Source organism: Populus trichocarpa, chromosome 19 (assembly GCF_000002775.5).
Source record: "Populus trichocarpa isolate Nisqually-1 chromosome 19, P.trichocarpa_v4.1, whole genome shotgun sequence".
Lineage (NCBI taxonomy): Eukaryota > Viridiplantae > Streptophyta > Magnoliopsida > Malpighiales > Salicaceae > Populus > Populus trichocarpa.
In genome coordinates, this window is record NC_037303.2 from 1,996,001 (window position 1) to 2,020,285 (window position 24,285).

General features: G+C 36.0%; 2 protein-coding genes across 2 annotated transcripts in view; both read left to right on the forward strand.

Annotated features, from left to right (window-relative positions):
* LOC18108035 (uncharacterized) overlaps positions 1-24,285 on the forward strand; it is a 62,903-nt gene that overhangs the window by 32,486 nt on the left and 6,132 nt on the right. The gene's annotated exons all lie outside the window — the stretch shown is intronic.
* LOC18110119 (probable disease resistance protein At4g27220) overlaps positions 14,844-24,285 on the forward strand; it is a 139,592-nt gene continuing 130,150 nt past the window's right edge. Inside the window, exon 1 of the mRNA XM_052449716.1 lies at positions 14,844-16,668. Within this exon, the coding sequence (XP_052305676.1) occupies positions 14,969-16,668 (1,700 nt within the window). The 5' untranslated portion in view covers positions 14,844-14,968. The remainder of the gene's footprint in view (positions 16,669-24,285) is intronic.

The following is a 24,285-nucleotide window of genomic DNA, read 5'->3' on the forward strand; positions in this document are numbered from 1 at the left end:
TTCATGGCTAACTCCCACTTGCTTGAGTTTCCATCTTGTAAGGATTCTTCATAAGTTAGCGGTTCACCACCATCTGTCAACAAAATATAATTCAGTAGAAGTGTGAACCGTTGTGGGGGCTTACAGTCCTTGACAACCTGCGAAGATAAACAATTGGTTCCCTTGGCTCCGCATCTTCATGTGTAGTAGTGGGTACATATGTGCTTGAATCTTCTTGTAAAGACTCTTGATTTTTGTTCTTCTCAGTAACATCGGGAAGCTCTTCTAATCTTATAAATTCAGATCTTTGTGGACTTGTATCTGAATCAGCCATATCTGTTTCTACACTTGATCTGTCTTTGTACAGAACTTTCTCATTGAAGATCACGTTCCTGCTTCTGATAATCTTTCTATTCTGATCATCCCAGAACCGAAATCCAAATTCTTCATCTCCATAGCCAATGAAGAAACATTTCTTGGATTTGACATCTAACTTGTTGCGAGCATCAGAATCTATATGAACATAGAAAACACACCCAAAGACCTTTAGATGAGAGAGTTGTACTTCTTTTCCTCTCCAAACTTCCTCGGGCAATCTGAACTCCAAAGGAACTGATGGTCCACGATTGATCAAGTAAATTACAGTGTGAACTGCTTCGGCCCTAAATGTTTGAGGTAACCCTGAATGTAACCTCATGCTTCTAACTCGTTCATTAATGGTCCTGTTCATCCGTTCAGCAGTGCCATTCTGTTGCAGTGTGCCTGGAACGGTTTTTCCCATTCTGATACCATTGACAACACAATACTCTTTGAAACCTCCATCAATGTATTCTCCTCCATTATCAGATCCTAAGCATTTCAACTTCAGACCTGATTCAGTCTCAACTATAGCCTTCCACTTCTTGAATGTTTCAAACACATTAGATTTATTTTTCAGAAAGTAGACCCATACCTTTCTGCTGAAATCATCAATGAAAGTCACATAATACCGAGAACCTCCAAGAGATGCTACCGGAGATGGTCCCTATAAATCTGTGTGTACCAATTCTAGCTTTCTTGGTCTTAAGGTGCTGCCAACCTTTAAGAAACTGAGCTTCTTCTGTTTTCCAAGAACACAGCTTTCACAAATGTCTAGATCAATATTTTTAAGCTCTGGCAGCTTTCCCATCGACTGAAGTATCTTCATCCCCTTTTGACTCATATGGCCGAGTCTACAGTGCCATAGTTGTGCCTGATTTTCTGCTTCAGTAGAGGCAATAATGTCTGCAAATCTTGTGGTCATATACATGGTGCCGGTTTTCTTTCCACGAGCCAAAACCATTGCTCCCTTTGATACCTTCCACATACCTCCAGAAAAAAAGATTGAATGACCACTATCGTCAAGTTGTCCGACAGAGATCAACTTATTCTTTAATCCAGGAACATGCCTTACATTTTGCAAGTTCCATATAGATCCATTCATTGTCTTGATTTGCACATCTCCTATACCCACAATATCCATTGGTTGTCCATCGGCCAGATAGACTACACCGTGATCTCCAGCAACATAGTTTTGCATCATCTCATGGTGTGGTGTACAGTGGAATGAAGCACCAGAATCAAGAATCCAATCATCAATTGGACTTTGTACAGCAAGAATTAAAGCATCTTGTACCTCATCTATGGTAATGTTTGCAGAGTCAGCTTCAGGTTTTTTCGGTTTTTTGCAATTTCTCATGAAATGACCAGGTTTGCCATAATTCCAACATTCAACCTGCTTTCCGGGTCCGAACTTGCTTTTACTTCTGTATCTTGATTTTGATTTGCCTCTGGATAAGCCTCTATCCTGTCTCCTCCCTCGAGTGTTGATGTTGAGAGCTGAACCTGAACTTGAACTTTCACCTGAGTCTTTCCTTCACACTTCTTCAGCTAAAATCAAGTCTCGTATGTCATCATATTTCAGTTTGGATTTTCCAGCTGAGTTGCTCACGGCTGTCCTCATACCTTCCCAACTACTTGGAAGTGAAGCTAGCAAAATGAGTGCACGGATCTCATCATCAAACTCAATCTCAACAGATGACAATTGATTTGTTATGGTATTGAAGTTGTTGAGATGTTGTGTAACAGAGGTACTTTTTGTCATTTTCAAGTTGAACAACTTCTTCATCAAGTGCACTTTATTATTTGTTGAGGGCTTCTCATACATCCCGGACAAGTCTTCCATTAATCTTGCAGTGGATTTTTCTTTTGTAACATTGTGAGCAACTCTTCTTGACAAGGATAGCCGGATAACGCCCAAAACCTGTCTATCAAGAATTTGCCAATCTTATTCTGGCATATTCTCTGGTTTGCTCCCCAACAGAGGAAGATAAAGTTTCTTCCCATATAGATAGTCTTCAATTTGCATTTTCCAATATCCAAAATCTGTCCTATCAAATTTTTCAATTCCAGCAACCTTTATTTCATCTGCCATTTTTAATACTCCTCGGATTTGAATATGTCAAATCTGACCTTACAGATGTGTCCGGAACGGCCAAAAATATTGGAAACGACACTGAGATCACCCAAATCAGACTTCAGATGGCTCAGATCTTATCAATCAAAGTTTTGGGTCAACAGACGGTGCAGATGAAGCCGCGTGTCCGGGCAAAATAGTGTCTGTGAAGCACTGAATCAAAACCCAATATGATGATGTGTCTATATGACGTGGCATCCACATAATCAATCTGGGCCCACTCTTGATTACGTGGCAAAGGTACACGTAATTATTGATGATGTGGCATGTGTTGATGTGGCTTGGTGACTGGACAGATGGCGTGGCAGATGATTGTGCAGAATTGCTAGCGTGGCTGATGACGTGTCGGGTCAACCCGGTTCAGTTGCAGGAATTCGGGCGAAGAAGACGCGTGGAGTTCGTGTGGCGCGTGTTGGCGTGTGTGGGCATGTAGGACGTCGGTTCTTCGCCGGGTTTTCACCAGTGGATTCGTCTCGTCTTCCTCTACACGATGGTATGTTCAAAAACACGTTTGGAGAACTTTTATTTCTGGGTTTGGATCAAACACCCTCTTTTTCAAGAATAAGCTCTAATACCAGTTGTTGGGACATTCAAGCAATCAAACACACACAATTTACGTGGTTCGACAACTTGCCTACTCCACGGAGCTACTGGTTTGTATTAATCAAGCTTAGAAACAATACAAATAACAAAACAAGGAGGAGGAGAAAAAATTCTTCTCTACTCAACTCAACTCTCTCTAGCTCTCTCTCTCTCTCTCTGTTTCTCTCTATTTCGTGTCTCGCCCAGCTCTCAATAGCATCCTTTATTTATAGCTGATATGGGAGACAATCCTCTCCATTTTAGTCAATTATAACAGCCACTTTTGCCACCATATTTAATGTTTCGGTAAACACTCTTGCAGCCATGTTTGACATGGCTGCCAACAACCATTTTGTGTCCATACATAACAAGATGAAGAAAGTAGCAACTCCAATCCCATCACGAAATTAATACTCCCAAAGTTAAGAACTCTGGAATTGTATCATTTACCAGAACTGAAAAGTATTTGTAGAGCAAAATTGATATGCAATTCTCTCGAAGAAATTATAGTAATAAAATGTGAGAAGCTGAAGAGGATGCCAATTTGTCTCCCGTTGCTTGAAAATGGCCAGCCATCCCCTCCCCCTTCTCTTAAATACATCCGAGCATATCCAGAAGAATGGTGGGAGTCAGTAGTGGAGTGGGAGCATCCTGACGCAAAGGATGTCCTTGGTCCCTTTGTAAAGTTTTGGTAGGAGGAGACTACTCTTCCCTTAATATAATATAATATAGAATAAAGCATCATCTTTCTCAATCTCTGTTTCAACAATTGATTCTCTTAACTTCTTTATGTTAATTAACATCTGATTTATTGGACTCGTTAAGCGTTTATTAATAGGAAATATTTCTTTTTTATATAGCGTGCTTACAATTACATAAATAACATTTTTCATTTTTTTTATTTGTTTCATTGTCTTTTAAGTTATTGAATTGTCATATATTTTTTTTTTAATTCGATAGATAAATAATTATAACTTGAAGTTTGATAAATAATTATATTTTCATCCTATTGAGTTTCTCCAAGATAAAAATCCAAAAAATAAAATACTATATTGATTTATCAATAAAGTAGCCTAATAAAATAATATATCTATTCACTAGTATAAGTCATCTAAAATCAATACAAAAAAATATATTGAAATAATATTTTTTATTTATTAAATTTATTTTTAACATCATTACATTAAAATAATTCAAAAACATAAAAAAAAATTAATTAATTTTTTTTCCGAAATGGTAATGGGCATTTTTCCAATCTGGTGGGGGTGATGTTGGTGTGCTTGGTGTTCCCTCAAATAGCTTTCCAAAGTTTTGACATTACAGTTAATTGCTCCAATTCTTTTGCACATTACCTATCATCTTTTAGATGAAAGCTAACACTCTTTTTTTGCAATAGGAGACCTGCTGGGCATCAGACCGTGCACCCACACTTTGTTTTTTTTTGCTGTTCTTCATAGAGTTCCATTGTCGGTCCTGATTTGCCAGGATCAGTCTCCTTCACTAGCCACATGCACATCCTTGCTTTTTATTTCATATGGCTCAACCATTATTTGCAGTCAGGATGTTTAATCTTAGGCCCTTTACGAATTGTTCTGGCAGCGTGCTAATAGCCTACTCCGTATGGTTGCTCAGTTCGATCTCAATGATAGAGGTGTATAAAAAGAAGAAAAAAGTGAAAAACAACTTATGCCTTGTTTGTTTGCAGGAAAACAAATTCTTGGAATTCATTTTCCTTATTTTTCCATGTTTGGTAATAATATGAAAAACTAGTCAAAGAAAAATTAATTACAGTTAAAATAAAAAAAGTAACTTTATCAAAGGAAAGTGTTTTCCTTCTAATAAGGAAAGGAAAACACTTTCCTTTCTTTCATTACACCCATTTTCTCAAATCACGATCTCTCTCTCTTTTCAAAAACAATTGGAAGCAGGAACAATTGAAGCATTTCTCTGGAACAATTGATTTCAGGTATTTTTTTCCTCTATTATTTCCTTTATATTTTTATCTTCTTCGTTTAGATCTGTAAAAATTATGGCATAAATCCTTTGATATTCTTGATAAATATGCTACCTGTCATATTTTTTCCATAACATAGTTTTCTTCTTCATCTTACCTCGTCACATTCAGCTTTTCCATGACAATTTTCTTCTTCATCACTCACATTTGGCAGCTCACATTTCTAACCAAACAAACCAAATCAAGTGCACAGAGAGAGGCAAGGGGGGGGGGGGTAAGATTACTGTGAATTAATCAAAGAAAAATCCCCAAACTTCCCCAGTAAAAAGCAGCCCCTCCCTGATACCTCGTCCTCGGATCTAGCCATCATATCCCGGGTGGAAGCACAAAGAGAGAGAGAGGCAAAGTAAAAGGGGGGGAATCAGTGAATGTGTTGAAAATCAACCCTTGCTCTTTTTTTTTTCAAGTCCCAGCGTTATTAGAACAAGTAGCCGGGGGAGAGAGGGAGGAGAACTGGGAAGGAGGAGTAGGTCTTTGAGGTCTAGCCCTCTTGCCCCTTGAATCTTTGATCTTTGTCCTGCTTCTTTGTGCACAGAGAGAGGAAGTTAAGGAATTCTTGGCGAGAGAGAACAAATGGTGAGAGACACCGAGAGCGAACATGGGCATGAGAAAAACCGAGAAACCGAGAGGGAGAAGGAATAGGGGAAGGGGAATGAGAGAAACCGAAAGGGAACAAGGGAATGGGGGAATGGGAACAGGGGGAATGGGAGAGGGGAACCGAGAGGAAGTTTAATAAGGGGAATTATAACAGAACCTAATAAACATAAATTTGTGTTTTATTTTGCTTTGATTAATTTATGATTAGTGTTTGATTATATTTGTTACATATGGATAAATTTGTGGAACTATGCTGGTAATTATATGGATTTCATTGCGCAATGTCTATTGATTGTTGTGAACTTATGAATTGTATAATTTTCAAAACGGTTTTATCATCGAGAAATTGAATTTTATGATCTTAAATAGTATATTTTAAGATCTTGTTTGTTTAGGGAATCAGATATCATTGCCATAACTATTATACATTGTCAGCTTCTTTCAGCATAATTGATTGTATTGATTGTGGAAATATTTTATATGCTTTTTTTAATATTTATTTCCCCAAATTTTTAGGTTTAGCATTTGCAATTCAAAGCCTCAACAAAAATCAACTTGATGTTAATGCGCTGTATACAGAAGTGATGAAAATTGAAGGCTTTGATGAGATCACTCTTGGGGATGCATTTAATCACTTGGTCCAAAATGAAATGTTGGCAAAAGCATTTATAGTAAAAATGCTAATTTGAGGAAAAATTGGGTTCAGAATTTTGTTAACCAACACTACTACAGGCCTGCTTGCTAAGATGGTTTGATTATGTTCAAAATTTGGGTTCAGACTATGTTTGTTTTTTGACAAGTATGTTTACTTGTTTAATTCGGTCTAACATGTTTATGTTTGTTAATTTTAACTAATATGTTTGTATATGACATCGAAACTTAATATTTATGCATGACTATGTTTGATGTTAGATATTTATATTTATTTCTTGATTCTTATTTGATATATATTAAAGGGATATTAAAGGGATAATTGCCTTTACCCATAAAAAAAAATTAATCTTTATCCAAAAAACCCATCAAAATATTTTTGTATCTATTTATCTTTTAAAAAATTCTTCATACAAAAAAAAAAAACCCAAATATCTAACTTTTACCATAAACTAATTTGGCTTTCTTCATATGAAAAAAAACTTATTTTAAGCTTTTAAAATTGAAAAAAATATATTTAATATGTTTTACTTAAGAAATATTTCATAAGGTTATTTCTCTATAATATGATATGATATATATAATTATATTTTATAAAATAAGCTATATATGAATATAGGATATAATAAAAAAATTCATCATTATACTTTTTAGATTTCATTCTTTTATTGTAAGTGATTAAATATTTATATTAAATATTTTATATATATTAGATAAACTTAAAAAAAATTAATTCATTAATAAATTATTTTCCAGTTCATTTTGTATAACATAACCAAACACTAGAAAGTGTTTTCCAGTTCATTTTTCAAAATACTACCAAACATCGGAAAATAATTCACTTTCCAGAAATTCACTTTCTAAGAAAACCACTTTCCAAAAGGAAACCACTTTCCAGCAAACAAACGGAGCCTTATAGGGAATTCGAACAACAACGGCACTCCTATATTATAAAAAAAAGAAAAAAAGTGAAAAATAACTTGCTATTATCTTAAAATACTGCAGGTTTTATTATTTGTTTCTTGTTCGGTTAGAAGAATAACCAGGGTGGAATTCAGCTGATAAGAATTGGTTCCTTCACCATTTTCCTGTTACTCTATATCATCAGTGGATTGGACAGGAGGAGTTCTGTAGTAAGCTGTCATGGTTACCAGGAAGAATGTTGCTCTAATTCCTTCTGCCTTTAGTATAGGGAAGATGATGCCTGATCCAACCTGAAAATTGACAAAAATAAAAATTTAAGTTTGTCTAGGAAACTCATGGTGAGAATAACAGTTCAAACAAAAAAGCTTCTGATAGTAAGAGTAAAGAAAGCTGGAGATACAGACCAAAATTAGTCTAGCCGCAATACACATGCGTTTTGGTGTAGGAAATGGAAGCAATAAGCGGCCAACAGCATACGCAAGCATGGCAAAGCAGTGGAAAACCAATCTCAATGGGTCAGGGTTTAGACCAGACAGAAGAGCCATCAGTCCATCTGAGAACACGCCTCCAAGGCTCAAATAATTGAAGAATGCTTCTTTCATCTCCTTCCTTGATAGATCCTGATCCGATGAAGAGAATTCTGTGTGTAGGCAAATGTGTTTCTTGCAAATGCCGCTGGCTGCAACCAATAATAAGTTAATAGTATCTACCAACCGCATAGAAATATGGTTATGTTGTGTTTCACTCCGAGGAAGACTGGCCGAAGAAATATTAGCTAAGCATATTCATGCAAGTGCCGATACCATACGCAGAATGCAAAAGGATTCAAGATATTTGCAAATGGCAGCTCCATCACTAAGATCATTCAGAAGCCTAAGAAGATCTCGCAGTAGAACAACATCAGAAAGTCCCATATATAGTCATTCCTCCTCCAGTTACAGCATGGCGCATATTCAACGAATCCCCTATCATAAACGCACCAGGGGTTGGATAGGGAGACGCAGGCATGATTCTGTTTGGCATTGTTCTAATGTTGCCCTTATCAATTGCACATATCAAAGCATTGTATAGCTCAGATATTATTAAAACAAATCCGTGATCAAGCGTGCTCTATAGATTAATCAGAATATGCTTCAGTTCATTTACATTATAGCTTCTTCTACTTTTACTTTATTGATTTCTCTGTTTACTTATTAATTGTATTAAAAATATTAATTTGTCTATCGAAGTGCTAACGAGTAATGCAACTCAAAGTCGTTTGATTTACTGTGCTCTTGAATATTGATAGCTCTTATTTAAGGACTTGGAAAGAAAGCACATCTCCTCTTGCTGATTCGTTGCCATGCATGAACTATTGATCCAAAACCCTCTTTAACCATGTTGGTGATTGATTAGCTAGTAGTTTTGGTATAATTCACGAGCATTTTTGTGCTACAATGGGCCCAAACCCTCTTTAACCATGTTGATGATGTTTCTAATTAATTTGCAAGTTCTGATACACACACACACCACAAAACGTAATGTATATAGCTCACATATATTGACACATGAGCATAAACTACCCATGAATTGGAGGAAATTTATCATAACAAATATAAGGAGCTCAATGTTTCTCAAATATTGATTTGCGATTTAGGTATCACCAGTTAAGGATTAGAAATGATGATATTCCTAAAACTGCATTTAGAACTTGTTATGGACACTACGAGTTCCTAGTGTTGTCTTTTGGATTAACGAATACACTAGTAGCCTTTATAGACATGATGAACAAGGTTTTTAGGCCATTTATTGATAGATTTGTTATTGTATTCATTGATGATTTTTTAGTGTATTTTGAGGAGTGAAGAGGAATATGAAGAGCATTTGTTACTGGTTCTTTAAACTATAGTTTTGAAACCCGGACCGGCCCGGTGGGTCGACCCCGGACCCGGCCGACCCATGCCTAGGACCGGTCCGGGTCTAAGTAAAAATCCGCTGGGGAATTGGCCCAGCGAAACTCGGTTGACCAGGAACCCGGGTGACCCGGGTAAACCCGGCTGAGACCCAACCTCTCTTTTGTTTTTTTAATATACATGGATGTGAAACCACGTCGTTTTGGACTCTCATTTCCTATTTCTACATTTTCTCAGAAACCAAACTGAGGATATCAAAGAGCAGAGGATTTCATAGTAAATCAGGAAACATTTAAGTACCAATCATTTAATAAAAAAATATCTTCGCACCAACAGAAAGAAATTGTAAAGCCCTTAAATTTCAATTCAAAGAAAATGAAAAGAACAAAAAATCAAAATTTTAAACAGGCATGAAAAACATATAAAATCTCTTCTTAAGCATCAAAAACTCTGTTTCAATGATCTCATGAAACATCAAAAGACTAGGATGATTATCTTAATATTTTAAGACCCTTTCGATGCTCTTTTCCTTAATATTTTCTCAAGAAACAAACGAAACTCATATGAGAACACCAATTTACCTTCAAGTCCAGGCGCTTTTCCCATCCACTTGGCACTTGCAAATCGAGGTCCAATTCTTGAGATTCGCTCTCTACATTATCACCACAACGTTCCTATCATCCGTGTATTCACTCCAAAGCCTTACCAGAGAGCTCACCTCAACTGCCATATTCACAAAAAAAGAGCTCATTTTCTTCTTCTTCACAACAGCAGCAGCAGGGCACCCCTGCTTGAAAACGCGCTCTAGCGGCTTCTCCATCAAATGTGCCCTAATCTTGACCCTTATCCTTTCTTGGGGCTTGGGGTCCTTTGAATTCTTGTGGAGGATTTTGTCGAGGCTTTCATTGGAGCTAGAGAGACAGAGGGAGAGTGGGTGATTTGTGTTAAAATTTAACACATGTTAATGTATATGAGAGGGGAGTTAGAATATAAATAGAGGGATAGATATATGCCATGTTATGATAGGAAAAAAGCGCCTCTGTCTCTGACTCTCTCTGGCTTCTTTTTTTTGAGTTGACTCATGTTAACCCGGGTCAACCCATCTGACCCGTGACCAGATCATTAGACCGGGTCGACCACCGGGTTGGGTTTCAAAACTATGCTTTAAACTCTGAGATATCATCAATTGTATGAAAAGTTTTTGAAAAGTGAGTTTTGGTTGGAGAATGTTGGATTTTTGGGACATGTGATGTCGAAAAATGGGATAGAGGTTGATCCACTAAAGGTGAAGGCAATTAAGAAGTGGCCTAGATTGACTATAGTATCTAAGATTAGGAGTTTCATGGGTTGAGCACGATACTATAAGTGGTTCATGAAGAGCTTTTCACGAATTGCAGCTTTATTGACTAAGTTGACACAGAAAAAAGTCAAGTTTTAGTGGTCAAAACAGTGTAAGAAGAGTTTTCTAGAGTTGAAGGAAAGGTTAATTGAGACTTTGATTTTGATAGTACCTTCAGAGCCTGGTGGCTTTACTGTGTATTGTGATGCATTAAGAATTGGATTGTGTTGTGTTTTAATGCAAAATGATAATGTGATTGCTTATGCCTCGAGGAAATTGAAGAAAGATAAACAAAATTACCCCACACACGATTTGGAGATGGTTGCGATAGTGTTTGCTCTTAAGATTTAGAGACACTACTTGTTTGGAAAGACATGTGAGATGTTTTCAGATTATAAGAGTTTTCAATATATCTTCCAATAGAAGGATCTGAATATAAGATAAAGAAGGTGGATAGAATTGTTAAGTGATTATGAATGCATGATTCAATATCACCCGAGAAAGGTGAATGTTGTTGCCGATGCCTTGAGCATAAAGTGTATGGTGGTTTGGCTTATATTCAAGAGGTGAGGAGGCTATTGATTAGGGAGTTACACAAGTTGTTGGATGAGAAGGTTAGTTTTGAGATTGGGGAATTGGGAGCATTGTTGGCTCACTTTCAAACTAAGTCGAACTTGGTAGACCGGATTAAAGCAATTGATGAGAGATGAGCAGCTATATAAGATTCAAAATGAGTTAGAGTTAGGAAAGGCTCTGAGTTTTATTGTTGATGAGGATGGTTTTTTGAGATTTGGTTTTAGGCTTTTGTGTGCTTGAGATGGATGATTTAAAAAGAGATGTGATGACGGAAGCATATCAAACCACCTATAATGTACATCCTAGTTCTAACCAGATGTATAGAGACTTGAAATAGTATTACTAATAAAATGGCATAAAAGACATTACTGAGTTTGTATCTCAATGTTTGACCTATTAGAGGATTAAAAGCGAGCATCATAAGCCAGTAGAGCTTTTACAATCATTGTTGATTCCTAACTTTTACAATCATTGTTGATTCCTGAATGGAAATGAGATAAAATCATTATGGATTTTATGTGAAGTTTGTCTCGGAAAGGTGACAGTTGATTCTACCTTTCCCATGAACTATCTGAATGAAATTAATTACCTGGTGGAATATTGTTGGTGGTATCCGACATGATTAAAGTTACGTAACATGATCCATCATCACTAGTCTCTCCTCATTGCTGGAATCCGACATGATCAAGGTTTCCAAAGGGAGAGCCTTTAATTTGCTTCTGTCAAGTTGGAAATTTTTATCTTAATCTGAAACCATTTGAGCCCATGATCTGGACTTTTGTTCTACTTTTTAAGCCTTTGTCTTTGTCTTTGTCTTTCTGTTTAGATGGCATTGGATCGTCTTCCCTGCAAAAAAATCTCTTATGAAGGTAGGAAATTTGAATTTTCTTTATACATTCAATATAGCTTGCTATCGAAAATACTTAAAAGATGATATCTTAATTTACATAGCTGATGTCCATTTATTCTAACTCTTCTCCAAATAATCATAGGATTTATGCAGTTTATGCATTCGGTCACGCCTTTTCTACTGAATGGATTAATTATTTTATTACGCTTGAATCATTTATTTATCTGTATTGATTTAATTTTTTTGCTGTAATATATATACTTTTTAATTAATATGGGTGTTCGGGCCAGCTTGCATGCACCTCGACTAATCTCACGGGCCCTGAAGTTAATGACCATATAAGCCTCCAGTAGTCCTAAGATTTGTGAGACTCGAACTGTTGATCTTTAAAAAGTAAATCCAAAATCTAATCAGTTAAACTATACCTTTTCAGGTTTTATTTTTTTTTGCTGAAATATTGCTCCTCTTGTATATTGTTGTTGTCATTGAATTTTATTAATAGAGATAATCATTGCGTATTTAAAAGAAAGTGGTGAATGATTTTTCAAAAAGGGTTACATTTATGTTGATTTAATTATCTATACCTTTTAAACCTTTTAAGTGGAATTTTTGGGAATTAAACTTCAAATTGAGTTGTTCAACAAAATAAAAACAATAAAAATATTACATGTGTGCAAGGGATTCCGACTATATATCTGCTCTTTGTAGAATTTAAACCTTTTTCATTAGTCATTTTGCTTTGCTTTAATCTGCATTGAAAATTAATTTTTATTCTTTTAATATTAAATCATTTAATATTTCCTTTTATTCTTTTAATTTGTTTCAATATGAAATCGACAGTCCATACCTTCCCTGCAAAATTAATTTGGTTTAATCAAGAACATAGGTCACGACCTTAATTAATAATTTATCTTTGAAGATGAAGATTGTTACGATACAATTAATCAAGAAATATTTTGTTTTTGTATTTAAAATTGTGTTTGAATAAATTTTAAAAATTTATTTGTCTTGAAAAAATATATTTTTAATATTTTTTTATATGCTAATATTAAAAAAAAAATTAATTTGATTAATGAAATCTCCAAGCAACTTATATCCATGCATTATGAAGAGGGAAAAAAAAGAAAGAGAGATATCTACTACCTTAATATGCTATTCTTTCTCATTCACGTGTTTACATTTTCCAGGCAGCTTCTTCAAAGTTTCAACATTAGGGTTCCTTCCTTCCTATATATTATAATATAATGTTTGGTAGGTAAGCGGCGGGTTCCTTCCTAATTCCTATCAAACAATACAATAATTAATTATTATTATTATTATTATTTATACAACTTTATTAATTTTCTAAATCATATAATCATCTCTGATCTGTGATTTCTCGTCTCTTTTAATCCTCAGGACGTACTAATCATCTTGTACCTATTTTCCTTTCCACATCTCACCAGTGCGAACTAGATTTATGTATACTGCAACTTTATTATTTTTTTAAACCATATATTCTTCTCTGATCTGTGATTTCTCTTCTTTTTTTTGGCTGATTACTGCTCAAGCAAACCAGCACTTGAATCCAGGTAAATTATTTTTACTTCATCTTCTTCATCTTGTTGGTGTTTTTGTTTTTATATTTGTAACTATGGTTTGAATCTTTTAACTAATCCATAATAAATGAATCGATCTTTTTCTCAGATTTGTCATTTTTTTAAACCATATACTGTATCTCACCAGTGCGAACTAGATTTATGTATACTGCAACTTTATTATTTTTTTAAACCATATACTCTTCTCTGATATGTGCTTTCTGTTCTTTTTTCACCTCCGGTACTAGTCATCTTGTACTTGTGGTGAGATGGAAGGAGTTCCCACCATCTGTAAAAAAGTTTATTTTTTCAATCAGGAAAGAAACATCATAGCTTGAACATGAACCCAGCAAACTAAACATAAGTTTGTATTGCTTCATATTGTTTGCGAATGATTTTGGATTCAGGAGTCAATATTTTTCTAATCAAGCTGCTGTAATTCCTAACATAGACAATATACAACAAGAGAACTGCATGCCTCGGCACTTTGGAAACTCTACTAGGTACTGATTGACTTCTAGCTGTTGTGTTTTAACACCATTAACTTTTACTGCTTAAGAGAGACTACCAATTATGGAAAGGTTTTATAATATGATCACTTCATTTTTATACAGGTCACAGATGGATAACCTCCAAGTCAGAGGATTGCAAAATCAAACTGCAGGCCTTGACACTTCCTTGCAAAGTCAAATTAGGGGTTTAAATACTCAACAAGTAAGAAGTATAATTGAATTATCGTCGTCTTTTCCCCCCTATGATTATGCAATAAACTAACTATCAATTTTAATAGCAAAGTAAGGGTAACAGCGGTGAAGTAGTTTCTCATCCATCCGGATATGGTGCAACTTCCTCCCCCTCTTTTTTTCTAAAGGTCGAAATGGTTGGATCAAGGGATCCATTTTGGAATTTTGTTGAAAAGAGGGCTAATGGTAGCATGACGTGTAAGTTTTGTCAACGTACATGGGACAATAAAATTTCCATTTCAAGGTTCAAATGGCATTTATCAGGAGAGAAAAGGCGTGGTGTTGACATTTGTCTTGGGGTGACTACAAAAGTTCAAGAAGCAGCCTTTCAAGCTATGAATGATGGCAACAAAAGACATAAAAGCACAGAAAGTTCAATTAATGTTAATGATTGTGGAATTTCAACTTGTCCACAAGAACAAAACATTGAGAATGAAAATATGGGAGGAGGTACTGGAAGGGTACAAAGAGAAGTTCAGGTTATAGAACCCGGAGTAGGGGAAGAGAGGATTACTTCACATGCAATAACAGGAAACGACAAAGTAAGCATGACCGGAATGAGAGCACATGAAGATAGAGTTTCCGAAGGGGCACTCGAGAGGAGACTGAGGACAGAACCAGTGGATCGACCGTTGGAACAAAGCAATGCAGTACTTGGCAATTTGGCAGGGGGTGCTGGAAGGATAAGAGTTCAGGGCATGGAACAAGGTCCCGGAAAAGAGAGAATTCAGTCGCATTTACAAGCGGAAAATGGCATGGAAAACACTGGTGAAGGATCTTTTCAGCATGATGCATTTGAGACTACCAAGAACAGAGCAAGTGCAGCTTCTGGAGCCTCGAGGAGATTCATCCCAATTTTTTCGTGACATTGGAAGATGTTATGATCAACCTTGTGCTCCATCAATAAACGATGATGTAAATAGGCATGATGCGCTGGACATGGTTAGAGTGACGACAGAACCAGTGGAGGAGGATGATGTGGAGAATAGTGTTAGATCAGTAGTGCAGGCTGGCGCAGGAGATAGATCTTCTGAAAGTCTAAAATACGACAAGACTAGAGGAGTTCCATTACCTACTAACAATACAAAGCCAGTGAGTCAAGCATTTGAAGAGAATACAAAGGTGATATTGTCTTTGTTAATGGATGATGAAGTCGCAATCATTGGCATTTACGGGATGGGAGGAGTTGGTAAAACAACAATAATACTACATATCTATAATAAGCTTCTACGAAGACCAGACATTTGTGATCATGTTTGGTGGGTGACTGTGTCTCAAGATTTCAGCATTAATACATTGCAGAATTTTATTGCTAAACGTCTTGATCTAGACCTTTCAAGCGAAGATGATGTTCGACACAGAGCTGCCAAATTGTCAGAAGAACTAAGGAAGAAACAAAAATGGATTCTGATTTTAGATGATTTGTGGAACAATTTTAAGCTTGACGAAGTGGGAATTCCTGTCCCATTAAAAGGATGCAAGTTGATTTTGACAACTCGATTAAAAACAGTATGTAATCGGATGACTTACCACCACAAAATCAAAGTGAAGCCACTTTCTGAGGGAGAAGCTTGGACTTTGTTCAAGGAGAATCTTGGACGTGACACACTTTTACAAAAAGTGGAAGTAATTGCAAAAGCTATTGCAAGGAAATTTGCTGGTTTGCCTTTGGGAATTATTACAGTGGCAAGAAGCTTGAGGGGAGTGGATGACCTCCATGAGTGGAATAATACATTGAAGAAATTGAAAGAATCAGGATTTAGGGACATGAATGAGAAGGTATTCAAGGTGTTGAGGGTTAGTTATGATCGGCTAGGTGATATAGCACTACAACAATGTCTCTTGTACTGTGCATTATTTCCCGAAGGTCATGTGATTGAAAGGGTGCAGTTGATAGATTATTTGATCGATGAGGGAATAATTAAAGGAACGAGGAGCAGGAAAGATGCATTTGACGAGGGCCACACAATACTTAATAGACTTGAAAATGTCTGCCTATTAGAAAGTGCTAAAACGAGGAGAGGGAAAAATGGTGTCAAGATGCATGACTTGATTAGAGACATGACCATCCATTTACTGCTAGAGAGCTCTCAATACATGGTTAAAGCAGGTGCGCAATTAAAAGAGCTGCCAGATGCAGAGGAGTGGACGGAGAACCTGACGATTGTTTCACTAATGCAAAACAGATTTGAAGAAATTCCTTCCAGCCATTCACTAAAATGTCTAAATCTGTCAACTCTATTTCTATCTGATAATGAAGGGTTGGGATTGATTGCGGATTCATATTTCAAGCAATTGCATGGGCTCAAGGTCCTCCATCTATCTTGCACAGCTATTGAAAATTTGCCTGACTCTGTATCTGATTTGGTGAGTCTCACTGCATTATTGCTTAATGATTGTGCGAAATTAAGACATGTTCCATCATTAAAGAAGCTCAGGGCACCGAAGAGGTTGGATCTCTCTGAAACTGTGCTTGAAAAGATGCCGCAAGGAATGGAATGCCTAACCAACCTAAGGTATCTTAGACTGAATGGATGTGGTGAAAAAAAGTTTCCTAGTGGGATATTACCAAAACTCTCTCTCCTGCAAGTCTTTGTACTAGAAGACTTTTTTGAGGGAAGTTATGCTCCGATAACAGTTGAAGGAAAGAAAGTAGGATCCTTGAGAAATTTGGAAACTTTGGAATGCCATTTCGAAGGTCTCCCTGACTTCGTGGAGTATCTCAGATCTCGGGATGTGGATGTGACCCAATCATTAAGCACATACACAATTTTAATAGGAATAATTGATGATTTAGATTATTTGGTAGAAATTGAGTATCCTTTTCCAAGTAAAACAATTGTGTTGGGTAATTTGAGTATCAACAGAGATAGAGATTTTCAAGTCATGTTCTTCAATGACATTCAAAAACTGGTTTGTGAAAGCATCGATGCAAGAAGTTTATGTGAATTTTTATCATTAGAGAATGCAACTGAACTGGAGTTCGTCTGCATTCAGGATTGCAATAGCATGGAGAGCTTGGTTTCATCTTCTTGGTTCTGCTCTGCTCCACCACCATTGCCATCATATAATGGTATGTTTTCTAGTATTAAAGAGTTTTATTGTGGAGGATGTAACAATATGAAGAAGCTGTTCCCCCTTGTGTTGCTGCCAAACCTCGTAAATCTGGAAGTGATTCAAGTGATGCTCTGTGAGAAAATGGAGGAGATAATAGGAACAACAGATGAAGAAAGCAGCACCTCCAATTCTATCACGGGATTCATTCTCCCAAAGTTAAGAACTCTGAGATTGATTGGTTTACCAGAACTGAAAAGTATTTGCAGTGCAAAACTGACTTTCATTTCTATTGAAGATACTACTGTAAGGTGTTGTAAGAAGCTGAAGAGGATTCCAATTTGTCTTCCGTTGCTTGAAAATGGCCAGCCATCTCCTCCCCCTTCTCTTGCAAAAATCCATGCATATCCAAAAGAATGGTGGGAGACAGTAGTAGAGTGGGAGCATCCTAATGCAAAGGATGTCCTTCGCCCCTTTGTAGAGTTTTGGTAGGAGCATCATTTATCAATTCTATCCTTCTGGAAGAATACTAATTGATTGTTACCTTAAATTTGCTCTTATTCAATAATATATCATTTTATTATTATTATTTTGGATATGAATGATGAAAATTTCCTGTATTCTGCTATGAAATATTTCTTTTTTATATAGTGTGCTTACAATTACATAAATAACATTTTTCATTTTTTTTATTTGTTTCATTGTCTTTTTAAGACTATTGAATTGTCATATATTTTGAAAAAAGAATGATAATCGAATTACATGACTTGGAATTTTGAATTATATTTAGAATAAAATTTCATATATACCTTTCCTCATACAAAAATTCATCCTATTTTTCTATATTCCTCAAGATTTTTTCTTCTGTATTTTTAAGTTTTTTCTGTCTTTATAAACAACATAAAAAATAAACAAAAAGGGGTTGTGTTTTTTTCATTTGATGTTTATTAAGATGTTAGGTTTAGTTATTATCATACAAATTGTGAAGGGTGCAAAAGCTAGCTTGTAGATTTTTTGGTAAGTGCTTAAAAACTGCATATTGCAGGGCCGCAACAAGGTTGCATTATACCTTCACCTCCATACCGAACTCCTCTTCATCTCTTATTGTTAATAAAAATGTAACAATTTAGGAGCATGAGGGAACATTTTCACAGTGAAGATTAATTCATCTCCAAAGCAGAATACAGGAAATAGAGAATTAAATCAATAAAAGTAAGGTATTTCATCGCCAGTGAATTCATCTCTTCGAGCATTCTTGAATTCTACATCGGTGAATTTCAGTACAACTACTATACACAAGATGTAGCACTCTTCCCCTTTCCAACCTTGCTTAATTCATCAAAAGCTAATTCCTGTATATCAACTTGGTTTGGGAAAATAACTGAAAAACTCTGTTAAATGAGTTCTATGAAAATGAGGAAGGCTAAGATTCTCTATTAAATGCTTCTGAGAGAGTATGAACTGAACATTCATTCTCTGTTGGATGAGTTTTGGTTTCTAAACCTGAAATTGCCATCATAAGCACTAGCTAGGGAAGTTAGGATGAGCTTTTCCTGTCATTATATCACATTTTTCTGCTAGGATAATACTCTTTATATTCTCAGCTATTATTGCTTATAATCATAGTTTTGAAACCCGGTCTGGTCATCGACCCGATCAAGTGCTCGGGTCACGGGTCAGATAGGTTGACCCGGGTCAACCAAAAAAAAAAGATTATGCTTCCCAGTAAATTTTATCAAAGCTAGTTTCTTATCCTGAACTAATAACAAGCAACCAGATGTGGAAAATCAGCCAGCAGTCAACGAACCATCACACTCTACAACTTCTAGGCCAGCATATCAAAATCTCTACAACTTATGTTTGCTTAAATTTCCAGTCAACTGTAAAACCAAACGAATATTACTAGCCGAAATATTTTCAGCTGTTAATAATTCTTAGAACAGTTTCAATCTCTGCCTATAACAATTCTTAGAACAAAATTGGGTCTTAGAGCTAGAGATTATCCTAGCTAGTTCTCAATCAATAACACTTCTTAGAACAAAACTGCTGAAATATCAATAGCTTTTTGTTCTCAATCAACATTATTGATTATCCTAGCTAGTTCCAGAAGCAAATGCATCAATTAAAACTAGTGCATCGAACAAAACCAGTCCTCATCCATTTTCTACACTTCCTAATAGCAAAGGATTTATTACGTTGCAGAAAAGAAAAGAACAGAGAAACATACCTGAGGTTGAGATGACTGGGCTGCGAATGAATCAATGCGACTGAATCAACGAGCAACGAATCGATGCCAGAAGGCCCAGAACTGCAAGTTCAAAACACGGCCAAGAATAAAGAAAAGAAAGAGTGAAAAAAGAAGATTCGTGAACAGAAACAAGCATCTAACCTTTTTCATAGTGAAATAACAATGATCAAGACGTCTTTTGCTCTCCTCTGCTCCTCAGCTCCTCAGCGATTGAAATTGGTATTTTCGTTAATTAGGTTTGAATGTGTCCAATTCTGCTTTGTTGTTCTTCGTTAGTTCGTCGTTTTGGCTTTTAAAAAGGCCAAAATGACGTCGTTTAATGTCTATTAGTATATAAAAAAAAAAGAGACCGGGTCTCAGCCGGGTTTGACCGGGTGGCCCGGGTCCCAGTTCGACCCGCCGGGTCGACCGGGTTTCACCGGGCCAACTCCCAAGCGGGTTTTTGTCTCCACCCGGACTAGTCCCAGGCCCGGGTCAGCCGGGTCCCGGATCGACCCGTCGGGCCGGTCCAGGTTTTAAAACTGTGCTTATAATCTTCTTGCCTCTGGTATCTTTTCCAACCCGTTTGAGGGATGCTTTCTAATTTTTTTTTTGGATTGTAAATTTGTTGTCCACCTGCACTGTAAAACAGAGTTGTAACTGGACCTAGGAATCCAGGAGTTATTGGTGACAGGGGATCTGGATCCTTTTCGAGGGAAAGTGAGTTCAACTGTTACATTTTGTTTACATTATTATCTTGTTGCACTAAATCAAGAAGTTTACTAGACTTATTATTCTGTAAATTTGTTTTCTGAGAGCTGAGCATTTTATACGACCCTGTGAATGGGAAGATTTTATTCTCATATACTTGTTGCCAACTTACTTGTGAGCTAAGAAATATTGCTGAATAGAAATGCTTTCATTCTTTATTGTCGGCTTGAAAGTGAATTGAACATTTATTACATGATTTTTCTTCTCCATTTTATTTAATTTAAAAGCATTTCATGGTTGTTTTTCTGACTTCATTAAGTTTTTCTAAAAGCCTGATAATTTGTCAGATAATTTTAGCAGGAGTCTTACATATGTATGCAGGTCAGAAGTCATTTCCATCAATATGATGGAGTAGTATGAACAATTTTTTTTTTTTGTTTCTGCTAACGATTTATTTCATGATTAAGATCGATTTATTTCCACTTTCTAGTATACCATAGTAGCCTAGGTGTGTTTTTTCCGAAATGGTTATGAGCATTTTTCCAATCTGCCGGGGAGGGGGGGGGGGGGGGGTGTTGGCGGGCTTGGGCTAGGAGCGTGGTTATTTTTAATCTTGGGCTTTTGGCGACGCTTCACGCTGCTACCTTTTGATTTGGCAAAATTTTATTCAATTCAATTCATTAAAAATAATTGAAACTTCCAAGATCAAATATGATATTGAGACCACGAGGAAGTCCAAAATGCGGAGGCCTCCTGTTTCTTCAATCTATTTGTACCCCATCTTCTGCTGCTGTGATTATTAAAGCCTTGCCCAATAATTATTGGTTGACAACTTTCCTGCAACAAAAATACATACAGTATCTTTGTATCAATGGAAAACTGATGCGCAGATTGGATAGCAAATGATGCTTGATGGCGTGGTTTTGATGAGTGAATGAAAGTGCATTCTAAATGTTCTATCATTGGAATAAAATGCTAAAATATGATAACAATAATAGAAATTAAAGGGTATTTTTTAATTGAATTTCCAAGGTATGATGGCGCCAACCTCCATGAGATAGTTAACCAAGAAGTGGAGGAATGCCTTAGAGCACCTGAGAGACAATCAAGAGTTGGCCAGCTTACATGCACCTCGACTAATCCCACGGATCTTAAAGTTAACGATCATATAAGCCTCTCGTGCTTCTAAAATTTGTGAGACTCGAACTGGTGATCTCTAGAGAACAAATTTAGCGCCTGATCAGTTGAATCATACCCCTCAGAGTTATTTTGATATTCTCTTAAATAGACAAGTAAAGGCCTAGAGCTTCTATTTATTTTTTATTTTTAGTTTTGAATCAAAACTTTATTTTTAGTTTTGATATACTTAAGTATTTTAATCATAACTTTCAACTCTCATATCGGATTGCTGTGATTCTTGACGCGTTGGAGAGGTATCTTAAAGGGCTACAAATTAGCCTCCAATGAGGATTTCAAAAAAGATCTCCCAAAGCATGTACGTGGCTGCCAAAGAAGTCCTAAAATTTAGGCAATTTGTTTTCGACACACTTGAGGTTGAAAAGTGGGGCTGCCTCCTCTGAAAAGAGGGGTATTTGGCATAAAGAAGACGCGTGGGAATTGCACCATAGAAAGAAAAAGGAAGAAGGAGAACATGCAAGGAAAAAATCTTCTCGGGAAATTTTTAATGTCTAATACAGATTTCCAAATTATTCTAACTCTTTTGTTCAGATTTATGCAGTTTATGGATTCAGTCATGCCTTTCTATTGAATGGATTAATCTTTGGATCATTTATTTACCTGTATTGATTTAATTTCTTTGCTGTAATATTGCTCCTTAAGTATATTGTCGTCATTGGATTTTCTTAATAGGGATAATTATTTAAAAGTAGTGAATGATTTTTCAAAAGGGTTATATTTGGTTTAGTGCTGATTTAATTATCTACACCTTTTAAGTGGGAGTTTTGGGAATTGATTTCGAATTGAATTATTCAACAAAATAAGAAAAATTAAAATATCAAGTGTGTGCAAGGGAAAACACCATATTAATATTAAAAATTTAAAAATATTTTGATTATTGAAATCTCAATACAACTTAAACCCATGTATTACGAAGAGAAAAAAAGAGAGTAAAAGGTTGAAAATATATAAAAATAATATTTTTTTCAGATTTTATTTTTTTATTTTTAACATTAATACATCAAAATTATAAAAAAACTAAAATCAATCTATTTATCTTTTTAATTTTTTTAAAACAACAATTAAAAACAAAAGTAATTATCCGCTATTAATCACATACTTAATTTGTTATTGTTAAAACACCATGTTTTCCAAAAAAATTAAATTTGTTTCTCTTTAAATCATTAATTTTTAGTGTTTTTTAAAATTATTTTAATGTATTAATATTTAAAATAAATTTTTAAAAATAAAAAAAATATTATATTAATTTTTTTACTGCTTACATTTTCTCGGAAACTTCTTCTATGCTTCATAATTGGGGTGGTCCACACGTTAACTTCCTATATTATTATTATACATAAAGCTAAAACATGTGGAGGAAATCACTGTTCACCAAGACTCATTACACTGTGGATTGTAATAGTGCTAAAAACGAGCATTGTTCACCAAGACGCATTGCACTGTGAATTGCATAAATTGTGGGGGCATTGTGGGCTGTAACCCCAAGCACAGACGCCTGGCGCAAGGGCAGTCCATTCCTAGCCACAAAAGTTCCAAGGCTGCAGGGGGGAGGGGCAGCCACACCCAAGTTGGGCTGGAGGCGTCCACGCCCACACCCAGGTTGGGCTGGACGCGTCCACTCCCAACCCCAAGTTGCCACCTTGAGCTTGGGTGGCTCCAATGTGAGGGGCAAACCCAAGCGCCACGTGGTGCTTTTGTCTTGGCAAAAGGCTTAATTGCCTATGACAGCCTCAAGTTGGGTCTGGATGCGTCCGCGCCCAACCCCGAGTTGGGTTCTTGAAATTACTATTCAAAGTGTTCATATCAAAATATTATTATTTGTGTTATAAATATTATTATTTTTATTATAACTCAAAGTATTGATATAAAAAATATTATTATTTGTGTTGTAATCATCCTTGAAATTCTTAATATAATTATTTATGTTATAAATATTATTATTTTTATTATAATTAATAGTGTGAATATTAAAAATATTATCATTGTGTTATAAATATTATTATTTTTATTATAATTAATAGTGTGAATATTAAAAATATTATCATTGTGTTATAAGTATTATTATTTTTATTATAATTTATATTATTAATAGTTTTGAAAATAAATTTATTAATATTAAAAAAATGTTATTTGTGTTATAATTATTTTTATTTTTATTATGATTAAAAGTGTTAATAGTAAAAATAATATTATTTGTGTTATAATTATTTTTATTTTTATTATGATTAAAAATATTAATATTAAAAATAGTATTAGTTTCTTTTTATTATGATTAAAAGTATTAATATTAAAAATAATATTATTTGTGTTATAATTATTTTTATTTTTATTATAATTAAAAGTCTGGGCGCGTCCACGCCCACCACGAAGTTGGGCCTGAATCGTCCACGCCCATATCCAAGTTGGGTCTGGACGTATCCACGCCCAACTTGGGGCACACAGCAACGCCCACACCCGAGTTGGGTCTGGAGGCATGCTCGCCCAAACCCGAGTTAGGCGTGGAGGCATCCACACCGACACTAAAGTTGGGGGTGGACGAGTCCACGCCCACACCCGAGTTGGGTCTGGAGGCATGCTCGCCCAAACCCGAGTTAGGCGTGGAGGCGTCCACACCGACACTAAAGTTGGGGGTGGACGAGTCCACGCCCACACCCGAGTTGGGGGTGGACGAGTTCACGCCCAACCCCAAGTTGGGAGTGGTCGCATCCACGCCCACACTCAAGTTGGGTCTGAAACTCAGGGTTGGGCGAGCACGCGTCCACACCCAACTTGGGTATGGGCATGGCTGGGTGCCCCAAGTTGTCCACGCCCGCCTTGGATTTGGGTAGGGACGCATCAAGACCCAACTTGTGGTTGGGGTTGGACGTGTCCACGCCCA